General features: G+C 42.7%; 1 protein-coding gene across 1 annotated transcript; it reads right to left on the minus strand.

The window, feature by feature from the left end:
- Nucleotides 1–335: 335 nt before the first annotated feature.
- WASF3 (WASP family member 3) lies at nt 336–22,761 on the minus strand. The gene is made up of 10 exons (XM_053456404.1): nt 22,446–22,761; nt 13,578–13,667; nt 7,500–7,642; nt 6,777–6,911; nt 5,780–5,933; nt 5,506–5,623; nt 4,790–4,965; nt 2,667–2,912; nt 994–1,358; nt 336–609 (listed from the first exon to the last, which is right to left on the minus strand). Exons 3-10 carry the CDS (start codon nt 7,630–7,632, stop codon nt 452–454), a joined length of 1,485 nt encoding a protein of 494 aa, XP_053312379.1. The 5' UTR covers nt 7,633–7,642; nt 13,578–13,667; nt 22,446–22,761; the 3' UTR covers nt 336–451.
- Between the last annotated feature and the right edge of the window lie 227 nt (nt 22,762–22,988).

Below are 22,988 nucleotides of genomic sequence, written 5' to 3' on the forward strand. Positions count from 1 at the left end.
ACAGCTGCAGCTCTGTTCTGGGAGGGACTCGCTCTTCGAGATTTAATATGGAAAGTATAATTCTCTATACAATAATATCATTCAACAGAGTTTAGTTTTAAAAAAAAAACTGCTGTGTTATTTGCTAGATTAGTGATGTGCAACACAAACGTGTACACTGCCGCACACTACTGATCACCCATTATACATCATTAAAAAAAAGGACTTTAAATATAAAAGCTAACCATGTCACAGTTTCAACTACTTGTTTTCACCTCGTGTCCCTGAGATTCTGTTGCGTTCTGCACCGTGGGAGCCCATAACTCTCAGCCAAGTGCTCTCAGCCACATATTGTTGTACCCATCATGCCAGCATTTCAGGAGCTGTGATCTATTTTACATGGATAATGACACAGAGTGGATCATAGGGGCAGGTGAAACATTTTAATTCCATTTGAATATTTTTGGGCATTCTAGTCTGACCAGTCATTTTCATCAAACTCTGAATCGTCCTCTGAATCGCTGTACTCGACCGCTATGCGCCGGGAGAGAATGGTGGCCACGTCATTACCAACGGGCTCACGCTTTGCTTCCTGTTCACGCTGCTCTTGCACTTTTTTAAGCTGAATTCCTGCAAAATAAAATTCTCCAATTATAATTTATTTAAATTGTGCAGCACTATCACAATAAATGGGGTATGAACTAGTTCAATAACAATTAACTAATGTACAACTAGACTAACACCACACGTCCATTTACAAGTCTGGGCGCATTTAAGCCACATTGTACGAATCATCTTTAAGTGACAGCCCTACAAGACTCGCTATGTGTTAAAAAATATACACATACATACACACACACACTATATGGACAACAGTATTGGGACACCTGACCATTACACCAACAGGGACTTTGATGACATTGCATTCTAAATACATAGACATTAATATGTAGTTGGGTATACATATACACACACACTGTATTTTATCTTTTAATTGTACCAACTTGTTCTTACCCATGCGTATGGCAGAAAGAAGATCACTACGGGCATCGCTAGTCAAGCCCAGCATATGTGCACCCTCATGTCGTTTTGCTTCTAGCACTTTAGAGAAATGCATAGGAGACGATGACATAGAGAAAGCAGGCGCAGGAGGCCCTGGCGGTGGAGGAGGTGGGCCAGGAGATGCAGAGATGGTGAGCCCAGACGGAGGTGGAGAAGGGGCATAGGGAGATCCAGATACATGTCCTGCTGGAGATGCAGGTGTCGGATGCTGTAGAGGACTAACAAAAGCAGTTTGAGCAGAAGGTATCAAAGGTGGTGGCGGTGGAGGTGGAGATCCTGTGGGGTAATAGTCCATCAACTGGGAAGGATGTACCCTCCTGAAAAATGGATATAATGGAGTTAAACTGTGCAGTGATTAATACAATAACACTAGGGACGCACCGATATATCGGTGGCCAAAATATATCACCCTAAAAGGGCATTATCGGCAAAATGCCAAATTCAAAAAAACGACCGAAAATAAACGTCCGCAGGGGCGTGCTTACTTGTGCGTTGCCTGCACACTGTGCGAGCAGCGTCTCTTCTACCGGCCAGGGGAATCAGGAACCCAGCGGAGCCACATGACTCTGCTCTGTCCCTGCTTCCCTGAGTGGTACAAGAGAAGTTGTTTGCATATAGTGTGAGAGCAACAAAGAGGAAAGTAGCAGGGCCCCTACGGAAGTCTGCGAGCGAGAGATCTACGGTTCAGGTAAGGGGGTGGGGGGAGGGTGTATGACTGAGTATCTGTGAATTAATATGAATGAGCAAATTAATGTTTGTGAATGAGTAAATGAATGTGTGGTGTGTGTGGGGGGCATGGCATAGGGAGGCTGTAATCGCACTCCTATCATGCCCAGGTTCCTTCATGTACTGGTTGCCTGGGCATGATAGGAGTGTGGTTGCTGTTAATCATATATATAGTAATATGGTTATTGATTTTTTTTTATCCAGTTTTGGTGTGTTAACCACACTTTTAATAAACGTAAGTAACACACCAAATTGCATAAAGAATTCAATGCAATTCAATTCAATAACAATTTTACTATATATGATTAACAGCAATCACACTCCTATTATGCCCAGGCAACCATTACATGCTAGAACCTAGGCATGATAGGAGTGTGATTTAATTTTTTCGTCCAATTTTGGTGTGTTACTTTTATTAAAAGTGTGGTCATTTTTTATTTTAAGGTGGGGGGTCATTTTCGGTTTGGGCCAAGCGAATGCTGAATTTTCAGTTTTGGTCCAGAATTGTCATTTCGGTGCATCCCTAAATAAAACAATTCTTTGTGAACTTTGAGAACCCACAAATCAGTAAGTCTTGGTGCTTTCACCAACAGATAAAAAAAAAACAAAAAAAAAACCCCAATATATTCAATCATGTATACTGCATAATTTAAAATGATTTTATATTTATGTTATATCAATTATAACCCCTTAGTAAAATGTTGCAGGAAATGTAATGTTTTTAAATATCATTAACAGCAGTAACACACGCTGGCTGCAACACCGGAGAGCTTTTGAGAGCCTTCCATTGGTTAAATGTTATTTTTTTAAACTAACCCTTAAGAGAATGAACAGGTGCATTATATGACTTTTAGTGGTTACAATGAAGATGCATAATTACAGGAAGAGCTTTGACATACCTGGGATCAGACGCTGGGACAGGATGCTGTCCTTCCATGGCTGGTGGAGGTGGTGGCGGCTGCTGAGGTCTGCTTAGGGTGCCATGCCTTAGTGTCCCAGATGAGGACCTGTAGTCATGTTCCTGACTCTGGTTGTGAAGTTGGGGCTCTCCTGATCCCACATAGGTTGGCGTCATGGATTGTTGGTGAATGGAGTGATTTGGAGTCGCAGGATAGGAATAATCGGTCACATCAGACACATGAGACCTTAAAAAGAAAGGAGAGGTATTAGAGTCACAATATTTTCGAACTCGCTGGCACACACATGAGTTAGGGGGTTCAAAACAAATGCGTTTTTCAGTAGCAAAAACACAAAACAAACTGCAAACTTCACTCTGTTTAATCCACTGCCAATGTATCTTCTCTGCCATATCAAGCATTACTAGTAATAAGGTGCAGACTATATGCAGACCGGACCACTGTGTACTCTTAGGGGTTTATTCACCGAATAGATAGTTCTGGTTCTAGTGCCTTGACTTCACTATACATTATGAAGGGTCATCGCCAATAAGCTTTTGCAACAGGTAGAGCTTGACTGTCCCCCTACAATGCATAGTTAATTATGCATGGCCAACCTTCTTGCCAGTGTTAGCCCTTGTGAATTGTGAAGCGAGCAAGTTCAAACCATAACTTCTTGGGTCAACTATCCCTTGTGTTAGTGGACCCCAATGTTAATAGGTCTTTTGTGCCTTCTAATAGGAGGAGATCCAGCTCAGTAGTGTTCTTGCGTAGCGGCCACACTTTTTTTTACCAATAGACAAATGCAGAAAATCCCTGAAAAGGACCACAGCGAGCAAAAAAGTAACACGGGGTAGTTTATCACCATGTTAATTGCACATCATGCAATCCATACATGCTCTCAACACCAAAATACGGCAGGAGCCATGACACTGGCCAACACAAAAGTAAATATGACCGACCCTCATGGAAAATTCTTTCATGCTTCCGCTCTGATCCAGTGTTGGTGCAACTGTACACACGTGTGTCTGTAACATGTTGTCTCCCCCTCCAGATGTTCTGTTGTGCTGGCTGGAGACTCATTTCTTTTAATTCAAACCGTGATCTTCAGGGTGATTTTATGTAAAGTATAACTCAATCCTTTCGTTTTAAACATGAAATTTGGGACTAGATTACCAAAATCTGATATGTTTAGACGTGTATAGGACTAAACTCAAGCAATGATTGTGAATCTCATCAATGGAGTCGGTTACATACGAGACAGGCTATGGTTCTATTTCTGGTTTAGGTTTTCATATCAGCTTCCAACTGGTAACAATCTAGATCACAACAGGAACGTACACAGCAACTTCAAGAATTATACATGAAACAGAACCGCAAAATAAGAGCATTAATAAAGGAATCACTCTTAACGGCCCCTTTATCTTAGATTGTTTTAAATATTTAGATGCTGAATAATAAAATATGTCTACGTGGAACAAAAATCCTTCCCCAAAGCAATGGTAATTCTAGCTATTTTGCAGACTGAAGAGGAAGTAATGAATAACATATCAGAATACATAATGAATGGTAAAAGCGCCACAGACTGCTGGGAGCAATCATATAATCAGAGTCTGCCCGGTGTCCTCGGTATCTACAAGGCTTCCAGGAAAAATCATGCTCCTCCGTTTGATTATTTTTGTAATCGCTGGAAGTTGTTCAAAGTTCTGTGATACAAGGCACACGTAAAAGTATCTATTTACTATAAATGAACTGAGCCGAGGGCATAAAACCGAGGAGAGCTTGGTACATCTCATATGAATCGGGAAACTACGTCTGTAGTCATGGGACTTGGCTCAGTCTTTAACATTAAGTTTCATGGAGCACAACGTGCATAAAATCCTCCACTAAAATGGTTTTGTGGAAACTGATCCATTATCATACTGATTTTACATTAAATAATATGTTTTTGTATGTTAAGCATTTTATTAGAATGGAAAACATTTATATAGATAAGAAAATAGTCGTACAAAAAAAATATATAAAATGATCAACCCGACACGGTCTGTTTTTCCAAACAGCAAAGTCTAACACAAAAACTCTTCTGAGCGGTTCTAAAAGGAAAGGCAGAGGCATTGTCCACAGACCTAGTATCAGGAGATAACGAGCCCTCAGAAGATGCTCCCTGGTATATGTTTGGAGACAACCTGTTGTCTGGCCGAAGCTCTTTGTCAAAAGCCATTATGTTCCATTCTTGCCGTCTGTTCCTGGCTTTCCTCACTTTTTTCACCTCTCGAGTCGTACCGTCTACACGCTTTTGTTCCTGATTGCATCAAGAGAAGAAAGAAACACAAACCCACAGCAAAGGAAAAAAGGGGGGGACAAAAGTTCAGAGATGTTCAGAAACAGAAAACATTTCTTTAGGTTGGATAAAGCAAAAGAATAGTTAGTATGGGAGGGCACACAGGGCTACAGTATTATCTAAAGGCAAAAGAAAGACCCCACTTGTGTTTTTCTACAACTAGTTCTGCTAATTCTTACAAATAACATTGGTAGATTAGATATTTCCAGCTAACGGTAAAAGAAATTTAAGCCATTGACGAACCCAAGCACAATAAGCATTCATTGTTGTGTGAATGTTGTATTGGTTAGACAATTATTGTAACAGTCATTAATGGCACTTGCCAATTCAACCAAAATGTACCTTACTGATGCCTGTAGACGTGGTGTTGAAAGGGAACCTGTATTAGTGCTACAGAAATATCTGGCCAAAGAGCAGGGAAAGAACTTCCGCGTTGGCATATACTAGTAAACAGACTTTTTACGGACAGACCGCAGTTAGTGAATATATGGGAATAATTACCTTCTGCCTTCTCTTCTCTTTCCTTTTATCTTCTGTGTCCTGTAACATCTTTTCTTTCCAAAGATCAAAGAAGTATGAAGGGTCCGTGTAAAACTTTAAACCATCTTTTCTGTCATCTCTATTTGTCGAAAGAAAAAAAGAATAAATAATCACACACACACACACACACACAAGGGTTATTAATGCCCCACTTGTTTATGGGAGGTTTATAGATGGTCCCGGGTTTCTTTATTTAAATAGCCGGGCAGTTTATGAAGGTTCTGCGGTCACCGACCTGTACGGCGATAGAATATTCAGCGGCGGTGGCTTGTCGCACGTGTTATAGATGTCTGTGATAGGGTGCGGGATGCTATTCGTGGAGACGACTTGCTGATCTTGAATTGTAGAGCTTTTGAAGGCCTTCCGCATGTTAATATCTTGCAGGGAGACTACGATTTCACAAAAGATATAAAACAATGATCAAAAGCATGTTTCACGCAAAACATAAAACGAGATCTATTTACATAAAATAATTCAGCGACTTATTTTCTATGCATGCTAAAAAATTTCATGATAAAATCAAAACATTTCCTCTGTTGGTACTATGAATTTAGCGTTCGATTAACAATGAACTGTGTACACGTTACACGTATACAATTTTAACATGGAAGTCCCCGGATTTTGTTGACATATGCCTCAGACCCAGTTCTCAAGCAGCAACTATAATTAGTTTTTTCTGTAATTTATATGCTATCAATGTTTCCGAATTTCTTCCGTCTGGTCTTTAGAAGTACAAAGCATCTTTCATATATAATCCGCACAGACCTTCATTGATAAACCCGGTAGAGTTTACTGGAGGAGGCTGATATCGGCGGAGAAGAGACGGTTTCCTGATGTCGGCGTTAAGGGATGGATTAGGTTTGCAGGAACATGTTTGACTTGAAAGTCCATCAGTATCTCAAGTCCATCTCTGGCTGCATTGCCATTTCAAAAAGGTTACACTTCCACGGGTGATTCAGAGAATAACAATTTAGTTTTGTACTTGGAATGGCGTTAGAAATAGTAAATAGGACCCTGCTTACCAAATGTATCGTATGTGCGATTCTGTCAATCGTAGTTTTGTCATACCCTTTGAATATAGGTATAGCAAGAAGCGCTGCGTAAATTATTGGCGCTATATATCATTAATAACAATCACCACACGACGCAGCCGCCGCACGCTCTCAGCAATGGCCGTGTAACGAGCGGTTCACGCATCACTTCTGGTACAGCGATTTCATGCCGCTACCCACCCTCTTCCACGGTTGAATCCAGCTGGGTGACTTTGACGGCCAGGCGATCGATTCTGTCCTGGAGAGAATTTGCTCTGATGTAGAAATGGTTCGCCTCATTAAACAACTCGCCAAATATGTCTTCGGCATGTTTGCCTGCCAGACGAAAAAATAAAATAGTGAGAGTAATCAGCTAATTTACTGTTAAATCTGTTGGCTCTGGGAAAATATGTTACATAAAGCCTGCATTTATAGCGCTTATTTACGTCTATTCGGTATAATTTTAAAGTGGAACTCCCACCGTTTTCTGTTACTAGAATATATGTTATCAAAGGCTGTGTGCTTTTTCATATGTTTCTCTAGTGGACTGAACTGTAGAGACGCTCACAGATCCACCATAAAGGAAATATTATATCCGTATAGAAAGTATATTAAAGATTGACAGGTAAGCAATGCTTTACCATCCGCAGAGTCATATAGTTATTACTCAATACAGAAACAGAACATCTCCGAGCGATCAGTAAATATGTTATGGCATAAGCAAATAAGCCTTGATCTTCAGGTAAAACGGAAGAGCAAAAGTTTTGACTCCTAAAATCTAGAAATACAATTATTTAAAGGGGGAATGATGTCATTGCAACACTAAATCACAAGAAAACATTACATTTTTACTCAGATATCGGCAAATAATAATAAAGCTATTTTTTTTTAATCCAATTAGTGATACAGAAACCGGGCACTTACTCAGACTGCTAAGCTGGCGTATGATCGCAGCAAGGGTGCTGTTGGTTACACATTCCAGTTCGCTGGTGATCCCGTTGGGTATTGATCCACGACAAAGGTGCCTGGGCTCGATATTTCTCTTAACCAACGGCATGGCTCCGAATCTGTAACAAAGAACGGCCGTGAAACTCATGAACAGCACTCTGTGACACGGCGAAACCAGGTGAACGCATTCAGATCCCACCAACTACTTTACCAACCCCAGCAAAATCTAAAGACTCAACATCTGAACTGCTGGAGGATCATGGTGAAGAACCTCTGTTCTTCACTACAAGTAACATTAAGACAGACCAACATTTCTCTATGCTAGAAGAGATACTGATAATGTACAGTCAATCCCCACTATTTCGGGGCATTAAACCGTAGCCCACTTTTTTGCTATTCACGCGCACCTCATGGGTAAGCGGCCATGTGCACAGAGTCCCCCATCTTACATCACAAACGGGATAAAGGGGTCCAAGCGTAGTACAAACGTGTCGTAGAGTGAGCGTAAGCGTTAGTAGGCTGTGAGGAATCTCCTTGATAAAGTACATGTTTCAAAATGTGACAGCGTATTGGGAGACCAAACGATTGTACATACAAAGAAAACCGGCATAAAAATCCATTTATAAAACAAACTGCGTAAGGAATAAGCTGTTTACAAGAAGGTTGCATGAAATGAGTCTATGGTGATGAGTAGGAATAGTTTGTGGTGATCAGGGACCCGCAGGAGCCGAATCCCCATTTTTCCCAAAGATCAATGGTTCTGTATTCACGATTTCTGTATTCACGGGGGATTCGAGGAACCTAGCCTCTGCGAGAAGCAAGGATTGAGTCTAGAAAGTCTTGCAAGAGAATTAATGTTGATCTTATGTTCACCTGTCAGTTACTGGTGCGATCTGTAGTAACCAGTAAATGGATGAAGTGGCTTAAATTTCTTTTTTGTCTGAAGCGTCGGGCATTTAGCAAGTTAAGCAAATATACCTCACCAGATTTATTCTTTCATCAATGTTTAATATCATGAAAGTACACATTTTTAAAGAAGCATTTTTTAGTTTCTATGGAAACAAACTGTCTTCTTTTGTTGCACAACAAGTGTTCCCAGCAAAAAACATAAAAATAAAGAAATAATTTTTATTTAAAGATGAAAGAATTCTCTGGGAAGGGTGTGGGCATTCAGTAATACTATATTATACTATGAAAATATTCTTCACCCCACTACGTTCATATATACTGATCGACCTGCACAAATAACATTTATTTAGTTATAAATGTTAAAAAAAAAAAACATTTGGCAATACCTTTAAACTACCCCAACAATGACAATCCAGGAAGCAGAGTCAATGTCAGGACGGACACTGCTCCAGGTTATAGAGCTATTTATGAAATTACCTTCTTGAAGTGAGATGAGAGATTACTATACTTTATTACGTAAATAAGTGGTTTTAATGAATTTCTAAATTTGGAGTGAAATTATTTACCATCTATAGTTGTGGTAGTCAGATACATATAATACATACAGCTGCAGGTTATGGGGTGACCTTCTACAGGAGTATGTTTACGTGTCCCAACATCTGGTGAAAAGAAAAAAAAAATTGCATGGTGCACCAAAGTAGCAGCCAATATTACACTGATCAACCATAGCATTATGACCCCCTGCCTAATATTGTGTAGGTCCCCCTTTTGCCACCAAAACAGCCCTGACCTGTCGAGGCATGGACTCCAATAGACCTCTGAAGGTGTGCTGTGATATCTACACCAACACGTTAGCAGCAGGTCCTTTAAGTCCTGTAGGTCGTGAGGTGCCCCATCATCTCCATGGATGGATCCTGGTGCCATTTGTTCTCCAGGTAAGGGACGCACCCAACCATCCACGCGATGTAAAAGAAAACTGCATTCATGAGACCTGGAGAAAACTGCAAGAGACTTCTTCCATTGCTCAGTTCTTATGCTCACATGCTCAATGTAGGTGCTTTCGGCAGCGGCCAGGGGCCAGCATGGGCAGCTACACAGCCCCATTTGCACGTCTCTTACCTTCTTAGGTCCTATGGTGGGAGCAGTCCTGTCTGCCCCTACAGACAGCGAGCAGGGTGGCAGACAACACAAGATTGAGTACCTTGCCAACCCCTGTCAAATATACAGTCTTTCCCCCAAATAATTAATGGAAAGGGATATGATGGCTGGGCATTAATGAGAATGTCAAGTACTTTCCAGCAGAACAGCACTGTATAAAAATAATCCCCAATAAATTATTGTACAGAGCTGCGGAATATGATGGCGATATATAAAACAATAAATAATAATAATAATGATAAATGCTTCTGACTTGGCACAAAATACTATAAACTACGCAAAGGTGCCACAGGTACACCCTGGCCACTTGAATCTACAATGGCCTTGTATCACCAGCTGGCCCTTTTACATGGACTAGTGGGAAAGTTGTGTGGCACCTCATCTATTTTACTTAAAATATTGTGCACTGTGGCACAACGTCAGAAACGGCCAGAGATGCCAGGCTTAGAAGTGGTGCTTCGCTAACACGAGCAGCTTGCAAACACAACGTATGCCTGGTGACGACAATTCACTTTGAGCCAAAATGTCTCATGCATGTCCGTGGCCAACCAAAGGTCCTACAGAACAAATGTTTAGAAGCAAACAACAAGAACATGGGATTTGATCGGACAAATCAACTGTTACATCTGTAAACCATCACAAGAATGTGCCGGCCTGGTACCAAAAAGCGCCAGTGCTGATCGTGCAAATTAGAGTCTTAAATTCTCTTTAAATTGGCATCAAATGGGACAAAATGTTCGTTTTCAAAACATGAATTGGATATTTTTTGGAAATCTTGCTCCCAGATGGTCCAGGCAAATCCATACACAAGGACTTAAGACAAACACATTCTCAATTTAAATCCCCCCAAAACCCCATTCTTAAAAAAAAAAACAAGCCCATAATATACTGGGCAAGCTCAGGAACGTCGTTAAAGGGATTAAAGAGGCTGAAACATGTTTGATGTAAACAAGCCGGATATTTCTTTTGGAAATCTATTCGCTTTGTACAGAAATAACATTGGCAGACTTAACAATATACTGTCCCTTATCAATTACGTAAATATTTATAATAGTTTTGATTTGCATAGCACCACCGTATTCCGTAGCACTGTACAACAGCTCAACAAGAGATAAGTAGTGCAAAAAATGAAGATGGTGCCTGACTGGCCTTAATGTAAACAAAGTGTAAGTTTAAAGGGACACTCGTATGACAGATGTCGTCATTTGATCCCTCCTTGCAAATGAATCAAGGGATTCTACAGAATCTCCCCATGCATTTAGGGCTGCAACAACTAATCGATAATAGATAATGAAAATCGTTGCCATGCTTTTATACATATATTTATATACACACGTGTATAGCTAATCTTGCAGCATGGAGTCAGAATGCGTTACCGATGGGAGTCTTTCACACGCCGGCATAAATGTGTCATCACAGCTCATTTTCTGCACAATTTGGCTTCGGTTGTCTGCTTGGCAGAAAGTATTGTGAATATCACACAACAAACAGGCTTGTGAACCTTTCACACACCCTGCCAGTCTGCTGCTCATATACTCAACGTATCTACAAACAAATAGAAAGCCTTTGTGTGCTGCTCCATGAAACCTGGTCTTCCTATACCAAGATAAAAAAATCTTAACCTGTTCTCCCGACACACCGACTAGATTAAAGTATTAGAAAAAAAAAAAAGATGCTGACAAGTTAATCCTCTTCTTACCAGGACTGATGCTCATTCTGCATCCACCTCACTCCAGACGGCTCGCTCCAGACGGCTACAAGAAAATATTCCTGGGCAGCCATTTCTTTGTAATTAGAATGATATAATGAGCATCTTCAGATACAATAGATCGATACAGGGGGGGAGCAGGGCTTAGAAATACCGTATTTGCTCGATTATAAGACGACCCCCCAAATCTGAATATTAATTTAGGAAAAAAAAGAAAAAGCCTGAATATAAGACGACCCTATAGAAAAAAAAGTTTTACCAGTAAATGTTAATTCATCTAAACTATTTTTTTTAATAAAAGCTATGATTGAGAAAAATATTTTGGTTTTATTTCCTTCTATTTTCCAACCTGCCCCCCCCCCAGTTATGCACATCTGCCCCAGAAATGCCTTTTACCCCCTATATGCCACTGTGCCCCATGATATGCCTTTTAATCCTATATGCCACTGTGCCCCATGATATGCCTTTTAACCCTATATGCCACTGTGCCCCATGATATGCCTTTTGACCCCTTATGTGCCACTCTGTCTCCAGAAATGCCTTATACCCCTATATGCCACTCTGGCATTAAGGGGGTTAAAAGGCATATTATGGGGCAGAGTGGCATATAGGGAGGTTTAAGGCATTTCAGGAGGCAGAGTGGCGTATAGAGAGTTAAAAAGGCATTTCTGGAGGCAGAGTGGCACTAAGGGGGTTAAAAGGCATTTCATAGAACACTCTGCCTCCAGAAATGCCTTATGCCCCCCATTTAACACTCCCCTGCCCCCCCCCAAATTTACCGGTGCTTCTGAGTCCCGTCAGGTAGCCGGGGCAGCGTGTTGATCTCTAAGTGATTCGCGTAGACAACTTACGCTGCAGCCGGAGGGAGGTGTGGCTAGCAGCGGGGGTTGTCTGCGTCCATCGCGCAGACCAACCGGCACCGGCGCGGGGAAGTCTCTCTGACAGTCTCGGGGAAGGTCTGCTCGACAACCCCCCGCTGCTAGCCACACCTCCTTCCGGCTGCAGCGTAAGTTGTACTCAGAAGGACTCAGAAGCAACGGTAAGTGGGGCGGGGGGGGTACAGGAGGATCCAGGTCCCCTGCAGCTGCGGGGGATTTGGATCTTAGTCTCAAAGTCAGACCTATTTGAGGTCTGATTATAAGACGACCCCGATTATAAGACGAGCATTTGCTCTGAAAAAAACCTCGTCTTATAATCGAGCAAATACGGTAATGTTTAGAAGAAAAAAAAAAAAGAAGAGACCGCTTGAGCTCATCGCAGGATCTCCTATTATTACAGCCGGTTATATCAACTGCGCACATGCAGCGATCCTAACAGTACCGTTCCCATCATCACAAGAGTGATGATGGGAACTTTAACAGCTCTACTCGGAGGAGTGTCGAAATCCAGTTTTAAAGGCCTCTAATTAAATATAATATAAATCACACACATGGCCACCCTCTCGATACAATACGGAACAGAACAAAAAAAGGAGGGCAGCACTGAAGGAACACAACGGGGTCTATTCACGAATAGCAGAGTTGCCGTTGCAACTCCTTGACTTTACTATACATTATGGAGGATCTGTTGGAGGAGCTCGGCTGGTTCTGCCATCTGCCCAACAAACTCTTGCTTTAGTGAATAGACCCCAAAGAACCTCACGCATGTTCAGCGCCTTCCCCATCCCCAGCCATTTAAACCATATTCAACAGCCAGTTAATTTGGCTTAACCATTTCATAACCAGGGGTTTGACACCCTAGTGACCAAAGCTTATATGCTAGTTTAATCATTACCCGCATTCTTCATGTTTAAGGTGCCCACACAAACTGATTTTTCAAGGTAGATAAGGAAAAAGAAAATAAGACAAAATATGTTCCGTAAACAGCCCCTCTGCCACCCCCCTTCATTTTGGAGGGGCAAAGTGCTCTCCTTACATGCTACACTGGGCTTTTGTTACTATTATAGTCAAAAGTTCTGTTTAGGAAGTTCTGTTAATATAAAAAAAAAAGAAGAAGAAGAAAAATAACTATTTTAGTGTAATCCCTACATTTTAGTATACTTTTTTAGTGACCCTATTTACTGGATTTTTTGCGGTTGAGTATATAATGACAGGATCTTAAATCTTATAAGACATCTTGCGAAAAGAATACTAACCATACACTTTTCTTAACTAAAAGGAAAATCCATTTTATGCTATGCAAGGCTATATATGAAGCACAATTAAATTAAAGCGAATGGGGGGGGGGTATATTCCACTGTCAGAAGGTTAAGAAATAAATAAAAAAATAAAGTTACCCACCATATGCCTCACAAGAGTACCCTCAAACTGCTCACATCAGGGGTCATCAAGCCTTGCGAATGGACACTTCGATCTGAATGCACACAAGCCCTGGGAACAAAACACACGAACGCTGATCAGAATGCATGGACCTGATTAAAAGGTAATAAATTAAAGCCAAAATACAATTAGGAAGAATGACCTCTCGCAGAGTTTAAATGAATCTCATCAGTCTGCGGATGTGTGAACGGAGGAACCGGAATGTTTTTTCTATATAATTACTAAAGAAAAAACAACCAGCGCTCAGCCCTTTGTGAATTAAAAGGGACACTGTAGCCACCATACCCACTTTAATGAACATGATAGCCGAGCGTCACTTTTCTTTTTTGCAAATAAATGCATAGAAGGATTCAGCAGGTATTCTTTTTTTAACCGGGAAGCATAGAATATTAAAGTAGTAGCTAAGTAACTTAATGCGTATTAGTCGTTGGTGAGGCTGCTTGTGCCCTGGACTTCCCCTGAGCACCACGTGTGTATATTAATACTCATTCTTCAAAAATGAGAAAAATGAATAAATACTTACATGATGTACATGCCCTCCTCTGCCGCGCCCAGAAAATTCTGGACAATCAGCCATGGCTGCCTAGCTTGTGAAATTAGTCCAGGCACCCCAAGTAGTTCGAATTTCCTATTGATTTGCCCTGGGGAGCCACACGCCTTTAGTGACGGATAGGACACCCGAGAACTATCAACGTCCAGCGGATTCAAAACAGCAAGCGGATGAAAAGAAAACCAGACCGAGTCTGTACCAAGCCAGACTCATTATATTTATTTTCTAGAACCGGCTACTTCTACCTCATTTTCACACTTCCAGATCTGTGATTTATTTCCAGATTGTTTTTTAACCCAAAGTCGGACAACGGAAGAAAGCTACTTACAGGGAGACAAACATGCACGGTTAAATCAGCGAGATAAGAGTCAGTCTAATGCCCCAGAAGACTTTCCACATGTGCATACTGGTGTCTGCTTGCACACAGGGATCTCCGAGACAATGCTGGATCCAACTGGAAGTAAATAATTCCTATAATTCCTTTCCTGATCCTCTACGATCTGAGTTCAGACCCCTTTACTCTTCCGAAGCAGCTCCAACACCTCTTCCGGTTTCTGTTGGAGTTCCCAAGTATCAGTTGGCCCTCTGCGCTTCTCTGTTTAAACTTCATCTCTCTGGAAAACTAATCAACAAATTTGGTTTCCAGTATCATCTATATGCAGATTATACTTAGATCTTCCTGCCCTACCCCGATCGCTCTCCTTCTCCCATGTCCCTGATTACAAAATGCTTGTCTGCTATTTCTTCATGGATATCACAACGCTACCTGATACTTAACTGAATTTATCTTCTCTCCTTCCATCTCCACCCCAGCAACTGAATTATCTATCTCAATTAACACCACCACCGTCTCTCTCCTACTAACCAGGCCAGACGCCTTGGGGTCATCTTTAACTTAAACCTCTCCTTCATCCTTCACATTCAGTCAGAGCCGCTTGTACCTCTTCCATTTCCTGCTTAAAAGATGCTACTCGTGCTGCCCCATATCTCTCGAACTCCCTTTCACCAAACCTCTAGCTTTACCCTACTTCTCTGTAATCAAGAAGAGTCTCAAAGCCCAATCCTTCAGAGAAACATACAATCTCTGCAGCTAGAACTTATCTGCCGCTAATACAACTCCCAGATCAATCTATAGCATCTCTATCCCGGTCTCTTCACCCCATTCCCTGACAGCCGGGCCTTCCTTACATAATGTATCGGTTTGTCTTAGTCTCAGTTCTAATTACGTCAATGCATGATAATGCATACGATGGCTGGAGTGCCCCTCTAACCACTGAACTATGGATTTCTTGAGACCGGCTCAGCTTACAGAGAAACTTGCCAGTAATGACCCTTTTTCATGCATTTTGAATTCAGTTGAAACTACAACTCCCCCGCCAACTACTGCCTCGGTAAATAAACCCCATTTTGAACCGCAGAGAGAGAGAGAGAGAGAGAGAGAGAGAATCAATTGTTCCTTAGAAGTGGTGACCAAAAAGTATTGTTCTACCTTCTTTCCATGCATACAGCTAACTCCATAGCTGGAGCACACGACTAATCATTGATATGTCCCGAGCGTACATCACTCCTGTGCCCAAAGCCAAGAGGACCTCAGATTCCACCGCAGGGTTGTTGAGGAGGAGCAGGTTATGGAGACGCTCCCTGTGTGGTAAGCGTATGGAAAGGCGATAGATTCACTTTCACTGCAGAGATGATTGAAACTACGTTGGTCCCGAGCGCGTTACCAATGTGTTGATGCTTCTAAGCCTTCTGACTCAGCTTCTTGCCTTTGTTATCATCACATCCTAATGATCGGAGTGCACGCTTTATTTGGATTACTGTATAAACACGGGAACCATCCAATTCTGCTGTTGATACAGCTGGTGCTTCAGTATCTTTAGGGTCATTAGCCCACCCCCGCTCCACGGTGACAGAAACCTCTGATGCAGACCACAAAAGCCATGGTGTTTCAGAACCTATCCCTACAGCACGGGGAACCGGCGCGTATCAGAAGAGATAAGAAACTTTAGTACAGATTATTTCATTCTGAACTTCCAAGGAGACTGGTAAAAAGACTGGCTGGGATGTAGTAAATATATATTTTATTCGATCTTTCCGACTGACATCAGCATAATGGAATAACCACGTCCGAGGCTCGGGTAATAGATGGGAAATAGACATGATGCATTTGTTTTCATGAATAAATAATGGTCTAAAACGGGACATCAGCTCAAAATGCTTGAGCCTCTCTGGTCAACGGAGAGCGGTAAATTTCGTCACTTTGGTTTAACAATCCCTGCAGTGCAGAATTATCCTTCCACAGGAAACGGCGACGTGTATTCCACGATAATTAATGGAAGTGCGCATTTCTAAATTGTCAGGGCCTGAATCTCACTTCATCATATACGGAGGGGGGATTCTCCCTTTGGGTTTATGAATGGAGGGATATTTTCACAAACATGCGAAGGTCTTAATATATAGCGCCATCATATACTAAATCGCTGTACAACAGGATACTACCAAGTGTCTCCCAAAACAGAGAAACGATTTTCCAGCACACAACTTTTATCTGCGAGGGGGACTGATGCGAAAATTGCAGCATTCTCATAATCATGACACCAGTTCCGGCCCTGCTGATGCATGCAGAACGTAGGGCTATAGGAAGAGCGTGCTAAACTTTGGAAATCCCTGCGCATGTAGAATATGCGCATTCACCCTTAAGTTAAAGGTTTCCCTGATGCAACCTAATTTAAAGGGCACCTTGTATTTTCTTAAGTAAAGGACTGATTCCTATGTAAAAGTCTGGTCACTAAGCCCTCATCTCTCATGGTGCGAGAAACATCAAATAACATAATGCTAAAATGAAGTGTAGAAGGGAGACGTTAGAACTAGAGCCCTGCGCCGGACTGTTTTCTTGATCCCACTGCCGCTGAATTTCTGACCATTACCACCCGCTCCTGCAACATGTGTGTTCCACTCCCGCAACATATATGTGTCCAATCCCGACCACTCCCGCAAACACAATTCACTGATACTCATTCATTCGCTCAATCTCGCATACTCGTTCATACAAACTCCCCCACCCCTTTACCTGAACTGCAGAAAGGATAGGGGCACACCAGGACTGTTAAATCAAGAAACACAGTGTAAATCTAGGGCTTACATAGAAAACCTTGATGTTTCCGTCCCACCATGGAGTTCAAAAGTTTGGGGTCATTTAGAAATGTCCTTGTTTTTTGAAAGAAAAGAAATTCTGTCCATTAAAATAAGATGAAATGGTTTAGAAATTCAGCGCAGATGGCGTTGATGTTGTAAATGATTGTTGTAGTTGAAAACAGAACATTTTTAACGGAATATCTTCATAGACGTATAGGAGAACCTTTATCCCTCCCATCACTCCTGTGTTCCAACGGAACGTTGTGTTCATTAATCCAAGTTTAGGTTTAAGTATAAAGTGCTATCGTTAAAAAACCCTTTTGCAATGATGTTACAGCTAGAAGCTTAATGGTAGTATATATATATATATATATATATATATATATATATATATATATATATATATATATATGGGACATATGCTACACACACACTATACTGGCATGTCGTAACACCAATGACAATGTTCACACACACCTCATAAAGAAACAGCGTTTACGACTCAGGATCAAAGTAAAGGCTGCAGTCACAGCTGCCTCGGAAACAAATTAAGTGCGAAAGGACAAGAAGCACAGTTATACTCGCGTAAATGGGAAGTAAAAACGCCTAAAAGACCCAAAATCGGAAAGCTTCTGAACAAGCACCAGGGTGTCAAAAAGCAAGGTAACGCCGCTGTGAAATCTCAGCTCCTGCAGAGTATCTAAAGGATCAGTAAATGGGTTTTAATAAAATTTAAATGTATTTCAATTTAACCCTTTCTCCCTAGAAGAAAAAAAAGTTTTCCCATGGCTTTAAAGTATCTAAACAAGATGGGGTACACATACAGAAAGAAAAGTTTTAGAAATAAATACACGATTATTGGTGAATCTCCCACTATACTCATCTTCATAATTTAGTTTTACGTTCCATGCCAATACCCATGATCCTCTTGGAGACTGGAACACACATGGGATGTAGGGCTCCACATAGGCTGCGAATGGCGCCTGACATCCTTATAGAAGCCACATATTGTAGCAACATGCATCTAAATGTGGAGCAATACTCTGGCTTTACATCTGGCACAAGAAATAGAGGAGTGGGTTTCCCTATTTTGTATATCTTGCGTATTTGCAGGTTCAGACTAAACTTTGGTGTTGAGCAGCCTGTCCGGCCACAGGACTCAATAATGGTGTCTGGAGAAGGCTTTAAGTTGCTTGAGAGTCTCATTTGGGTTAAAATGCCGCCCCACTGATTCAGCTCCTTGGTACGCAATATAACCATGAAAAATTAGATAGGACTCGCCAAGCTTAGTCGTAGTGGCCGGTATATGCAGTATATGGCCATATAGTGTGATGGAGTCCCCAATATTTAAGCGTTAGGTGTTTTTTGAAAGGTATTTGCTGGGTCTGCGCTGAATTCTTGGTTTGCTTTGACATACGGCACACCTAAGGTCAGGTATCAGCCCGACACAGCAACACATCATGCCGGGAAAAACACGAACTAAGGACGCGGGCGCCAGACTTTATAGAAGTTTTCCAGCTCATCGGCTTCATGTAAGAAAAACAAACATACATTCTTGGTCCCCAACGGACAACTACACAAAATAAACACAAAAACCTCCATGTACTCACCCGTCTGCTTTACTAGAACATCGTTCCACAGCATGCGCCCCTCCGGCTGCTCACTTTCATTTTTAACCCATTTGCTTTTCTTCTTGAGGGGGTGGCTATTATTTTACATGATATGGCAAAGGGCAGATTCTCTGGTTTAAATTACTAGCTGGGTCAGGAAGGGCGAGACACGAGCTATATTTTCTTATCAAAGAGACCCGCAATCAATAATAGCTCAGAGGCAGCAAGCGATTTACTATGCTTCCCGTTACTCAGCAATATTGGCTCTAAACCGATAGATCTCTACAAGTAAACAGATTGAGGACAGCGATAGGAAGTCACAAATAAACGGCGTCCAGAAGGGAGCGTGAATAATGAAGATGCAGAGCCGTCTCGGAGAGGAGTTTATCAGAGGTTCTCAGCAGCTCGGAAGTATTCATCTTGATACGGGAAGAGCTCTCCCTAAATACAGAAGTTCTCCATGAGCAGGAGAACACAGCACATGGAGTGTCTACAGAAAAAGACAGCCACGTGTTTTGTCATCAGATGTCTTTCGTCATCAGAGCTCTGGAGGTAGAGCGGACTCCCCAGCACGATACATTTAATGAGAAAAATCAGTTTGTTTTCATTCGCACAATAATAACTATTGTTACGAATACCACAAAGAGAAGGTAGTCTTCATGTAGAAGACTTCTCAGGACTGCTCCTATCCCCACGCCAGGGCATCAGACTCCACGCACCACCTCAGCTTTGCTAGCCTCACTCCTGCTGTCTGGCGTCTCTGAAGCTCTCATTCATTAGTCTGTGTTGAGAAATAACATTAATTTACACAATGTTCACCCCGAGGTACAGCTGCGTGGCTTGTTCACCACAAACATTTGCACGTCACTTCTAGTGTAAAACCCCCTTCTAGATTGTAAGCTCTTTCAGGCAGGGCTCTCCACACCTCTATTTTCTGTAAGTCAAATAATGCGATGCACTGCTTGTTATGTCCTGTTCACCCATTGTACAGCGCTGCGGAATATGATGGAGCTATACATAAATAATATATTCACACAGTGCGGCAGGGTTTCCGGACTGGTGCCTGCCAGGTTAAATTAGGAAAACATTTTTAGCAAAACATTTAAAGAATAAATGTCACATAAAACACGGCATTCTGCACAACCAAAAATCCGTACACACGTCAGGCTTCCATGGAAAGCGCAGATAACCGGAGAGAAGAAATGTCTGACCTTTCCGAGGAGCTGGAAACAGAGTAACCAGCACCTCAATAATCTGGAACCCAAGTCACCTCCACGTGGTACCGCAAGCTTAACGCTTTCTATGCCACGCACACCGGGATGAGAAATATTTTCACTCTGCTTTAGTAGCTATTACAGGTTTTCACACTCTATAAAAACATCATGTTTCTTTTCAACCACTTTTAAAACCAAATAATTATGCCACGTCACTTATTTCAGCCCACGGGGCGATTCCCTTGTCCGCCGAGCTTGCGACGGGAATGCTCCTCTGTGGAAGGGATCGGCGCCAAAAGCCCACCGAGCGCACCTGCCGCACATCCATACACTCAACAGGCTTCCAACCATGGCTGCAAGTGACTTGTTACGGGGGTGCTTGCCAAACGCGTGGGAGCACAGCCAGCACACCCGGCGCGTCCACAATGTCATGCATTTCAACACACTACTACAAAGGCGAATCTAATCTCCTACACACAACGTACCAAACCCGGGGCTTGTGCATTGACTATTATAATTATCGATTGATATAGCAGCACCTTATGCCGTAGCGCTGTAAAGCAGGCAAACAGGACACAACGATTTGGACTTACACTAACAAAAAGCGAGACCGACGGACGGGCACTGCTCAAACGAACTCCTGTATAGTGTATTATAATACACAATGACCACAAATAATACCCGGCCTGGTGGCAGAAGTCAGTTTTAGGACAAATCAGTGTTAACCCCTTAAGGACAATAGGCGGTCCCTAAACCCACTGAAAACAATGCATTTTGAGCCCATACATGTCCTCACCTGGCTGCTGGACTGATCTAATCTGCCAAAGGTGCATCATTCAGCGATCCTCTACAGGCCGTATACAAAAATAGCAATACCGGCACACTTCTAACGGCGACACCGGCAAAATTCTAACGGCGACACCGGCACATTTATATTAGCTATACCAGTATAATTCTAATAGCTACACCAGCGTGTTCTAAGCAGAAGTTCTTAAAGCCTATAACAGATGTGATGCTGCGCTTTGCAGGACAAATTCTACGATGTAAAATGAAGAGTCCAGCACCGGATGATCAGCTCGGTGGCACGGTACTATATAAAGCTATATACTGTATATATATCCGTTATACAGCCCTGCGGAATACGATGGCACTACATAAACCACTGATAAAGTATATTATATGCGAGTGATTTTATGGTTAATGTATCACAGCCTGCGAGGTTATATTTCACACACGAGCATCTGGGTCCGTGAAACGTGATCGCTGGCAGCCCTGAGCGTGCATTCCACTCATCGCACCAGACAAGCCGCTAGTAACCCCGGGTAGCTGGAGAAAGCCCAGAAGAACGCGGGAACCTCAGAACCGCGCCAGGACCTCGATGGCAGGAGAAGAATGACATTCCTAAGAACACAGAAAACCTGGAGAGCTTATCCGCCGCTCGCTGACCAAACACATCAGCAACACAATGCCAACAACAACACGGCTCTGGCACAAAGGGGCCCGACTGCCACACCGCCATTCATTCCAAAACCTGCTAAACTGTGGCCCCCAAGCGGCAGCCAAGCTCTCCAGCCAATGATCCTCCTGCGATGGCAGAGGGTGAGCAATGTGCTGCCTGCCAGACAGCGGGGGGGGGGGGCAACAGATCAACATAAGGCTTGATCAATAGGGGGCTAGTTCATATATTAACCCCTTCAGTGCACAAAAGCAAAAGATGAGCACACACTGCAAGGTGCGGGGATTTCATACATCGCTTCCCGCTTGTGACATTAGACAAAGTCCCATCAAACAGGAGAAAAAACATTAAGGATCATCAATATAAAAATATAAATAATGAAAAAAAAAACAATTAAATGCCCCAGAAGGGACAGAGTATTCTGGAAATCACGTGTCATAATCCAGCTGCTCCTAAAGGCTTCCCCACTGACCCCCAGGGCTTCCCAGTGTGTATGAGGACGGAGCCCGCGGGACAGGCTGCGGGGTTACGAGCTCTGCACACAGATATGGGGTCTGGGGGTAGATAACTAGCCACGGGCCTGAGCTGGGTAGCCAGATGGCTCCTGTTTTAAATGGCTGTATTTATTAATAAGAGCTCGCCAATAAAGTCGTGAGGCTATAAGGGTATCGCGCACGTCATCATTTATTTGATGGGCAGAATTCACCTAATTCCCCCTAGGCCCGAGCGCTCCGCTCCAGTCAGCGCATCCCCACACTCCCACACCATGGGATTAATGGAGAGGCGACCTTGCTGAGCCCTGGTTGCGTGAAGGGGCTTCTCTCACACAGGGGGCATGTACGGGGGTATATAGGGCATACACACCGGTCCAGCCGCCGCTCACTGCTCCATCCTGCAGCGTGTCCTTTCCGCCGTGAAGGTTAACGGTCTCGCTGCTCGGTCCCGGCTGCCGTGACTCCGCTCTCCATCACTTTCCACGCATACTGCCCAACTAGCCTCTCGCAGAACACACAGGGGGCGGGACTCCGCGGCTCAACGACGTATCTCTCCACCTAACCAATCAACTCCCTTCCATGAGCGACTGCGATGTCAATCCAGAAATCCCCGCCTTCTATGTTGGATTGGCATCTGTACAACCCAATGAAAGTGTGAGAACGTGAGACAGCCGACCAATAGAATGAAAGAGAGGGGACGTGACGAGCGGCTGAGCATTGTTTTTATACTAGGAGGATTAGCGGCTCTTTTCTATTTATTCCCAGTGATGGGAACGGGTGAATAGTCGCTTCTCATTGGTTAGACCTCATTGTGCAAACAAAAGGCCGTCCCCGTGTGAGGCGAGAGGGACTGTTCCCAACTATCCAAGAAACATGACTTCAGACACCTTTGTCTCTAATAAACCGGTTAGAA

The sequence above is a fragment of the Spea bombifrons genome, chromosome 2, assembly GCF_027358695.1.
Source record: "Spea bombifrons isolate aSpeBom1 chromosome 2, aSpeBom1.2.pri, whole genome shotgun sequence".
Classification (NCBI taxonomy): Eukaryota; Metazoa; Chordata; class Amphibia; order Anura; family Pelobatidae; genus Spea; species Spea bombifrons.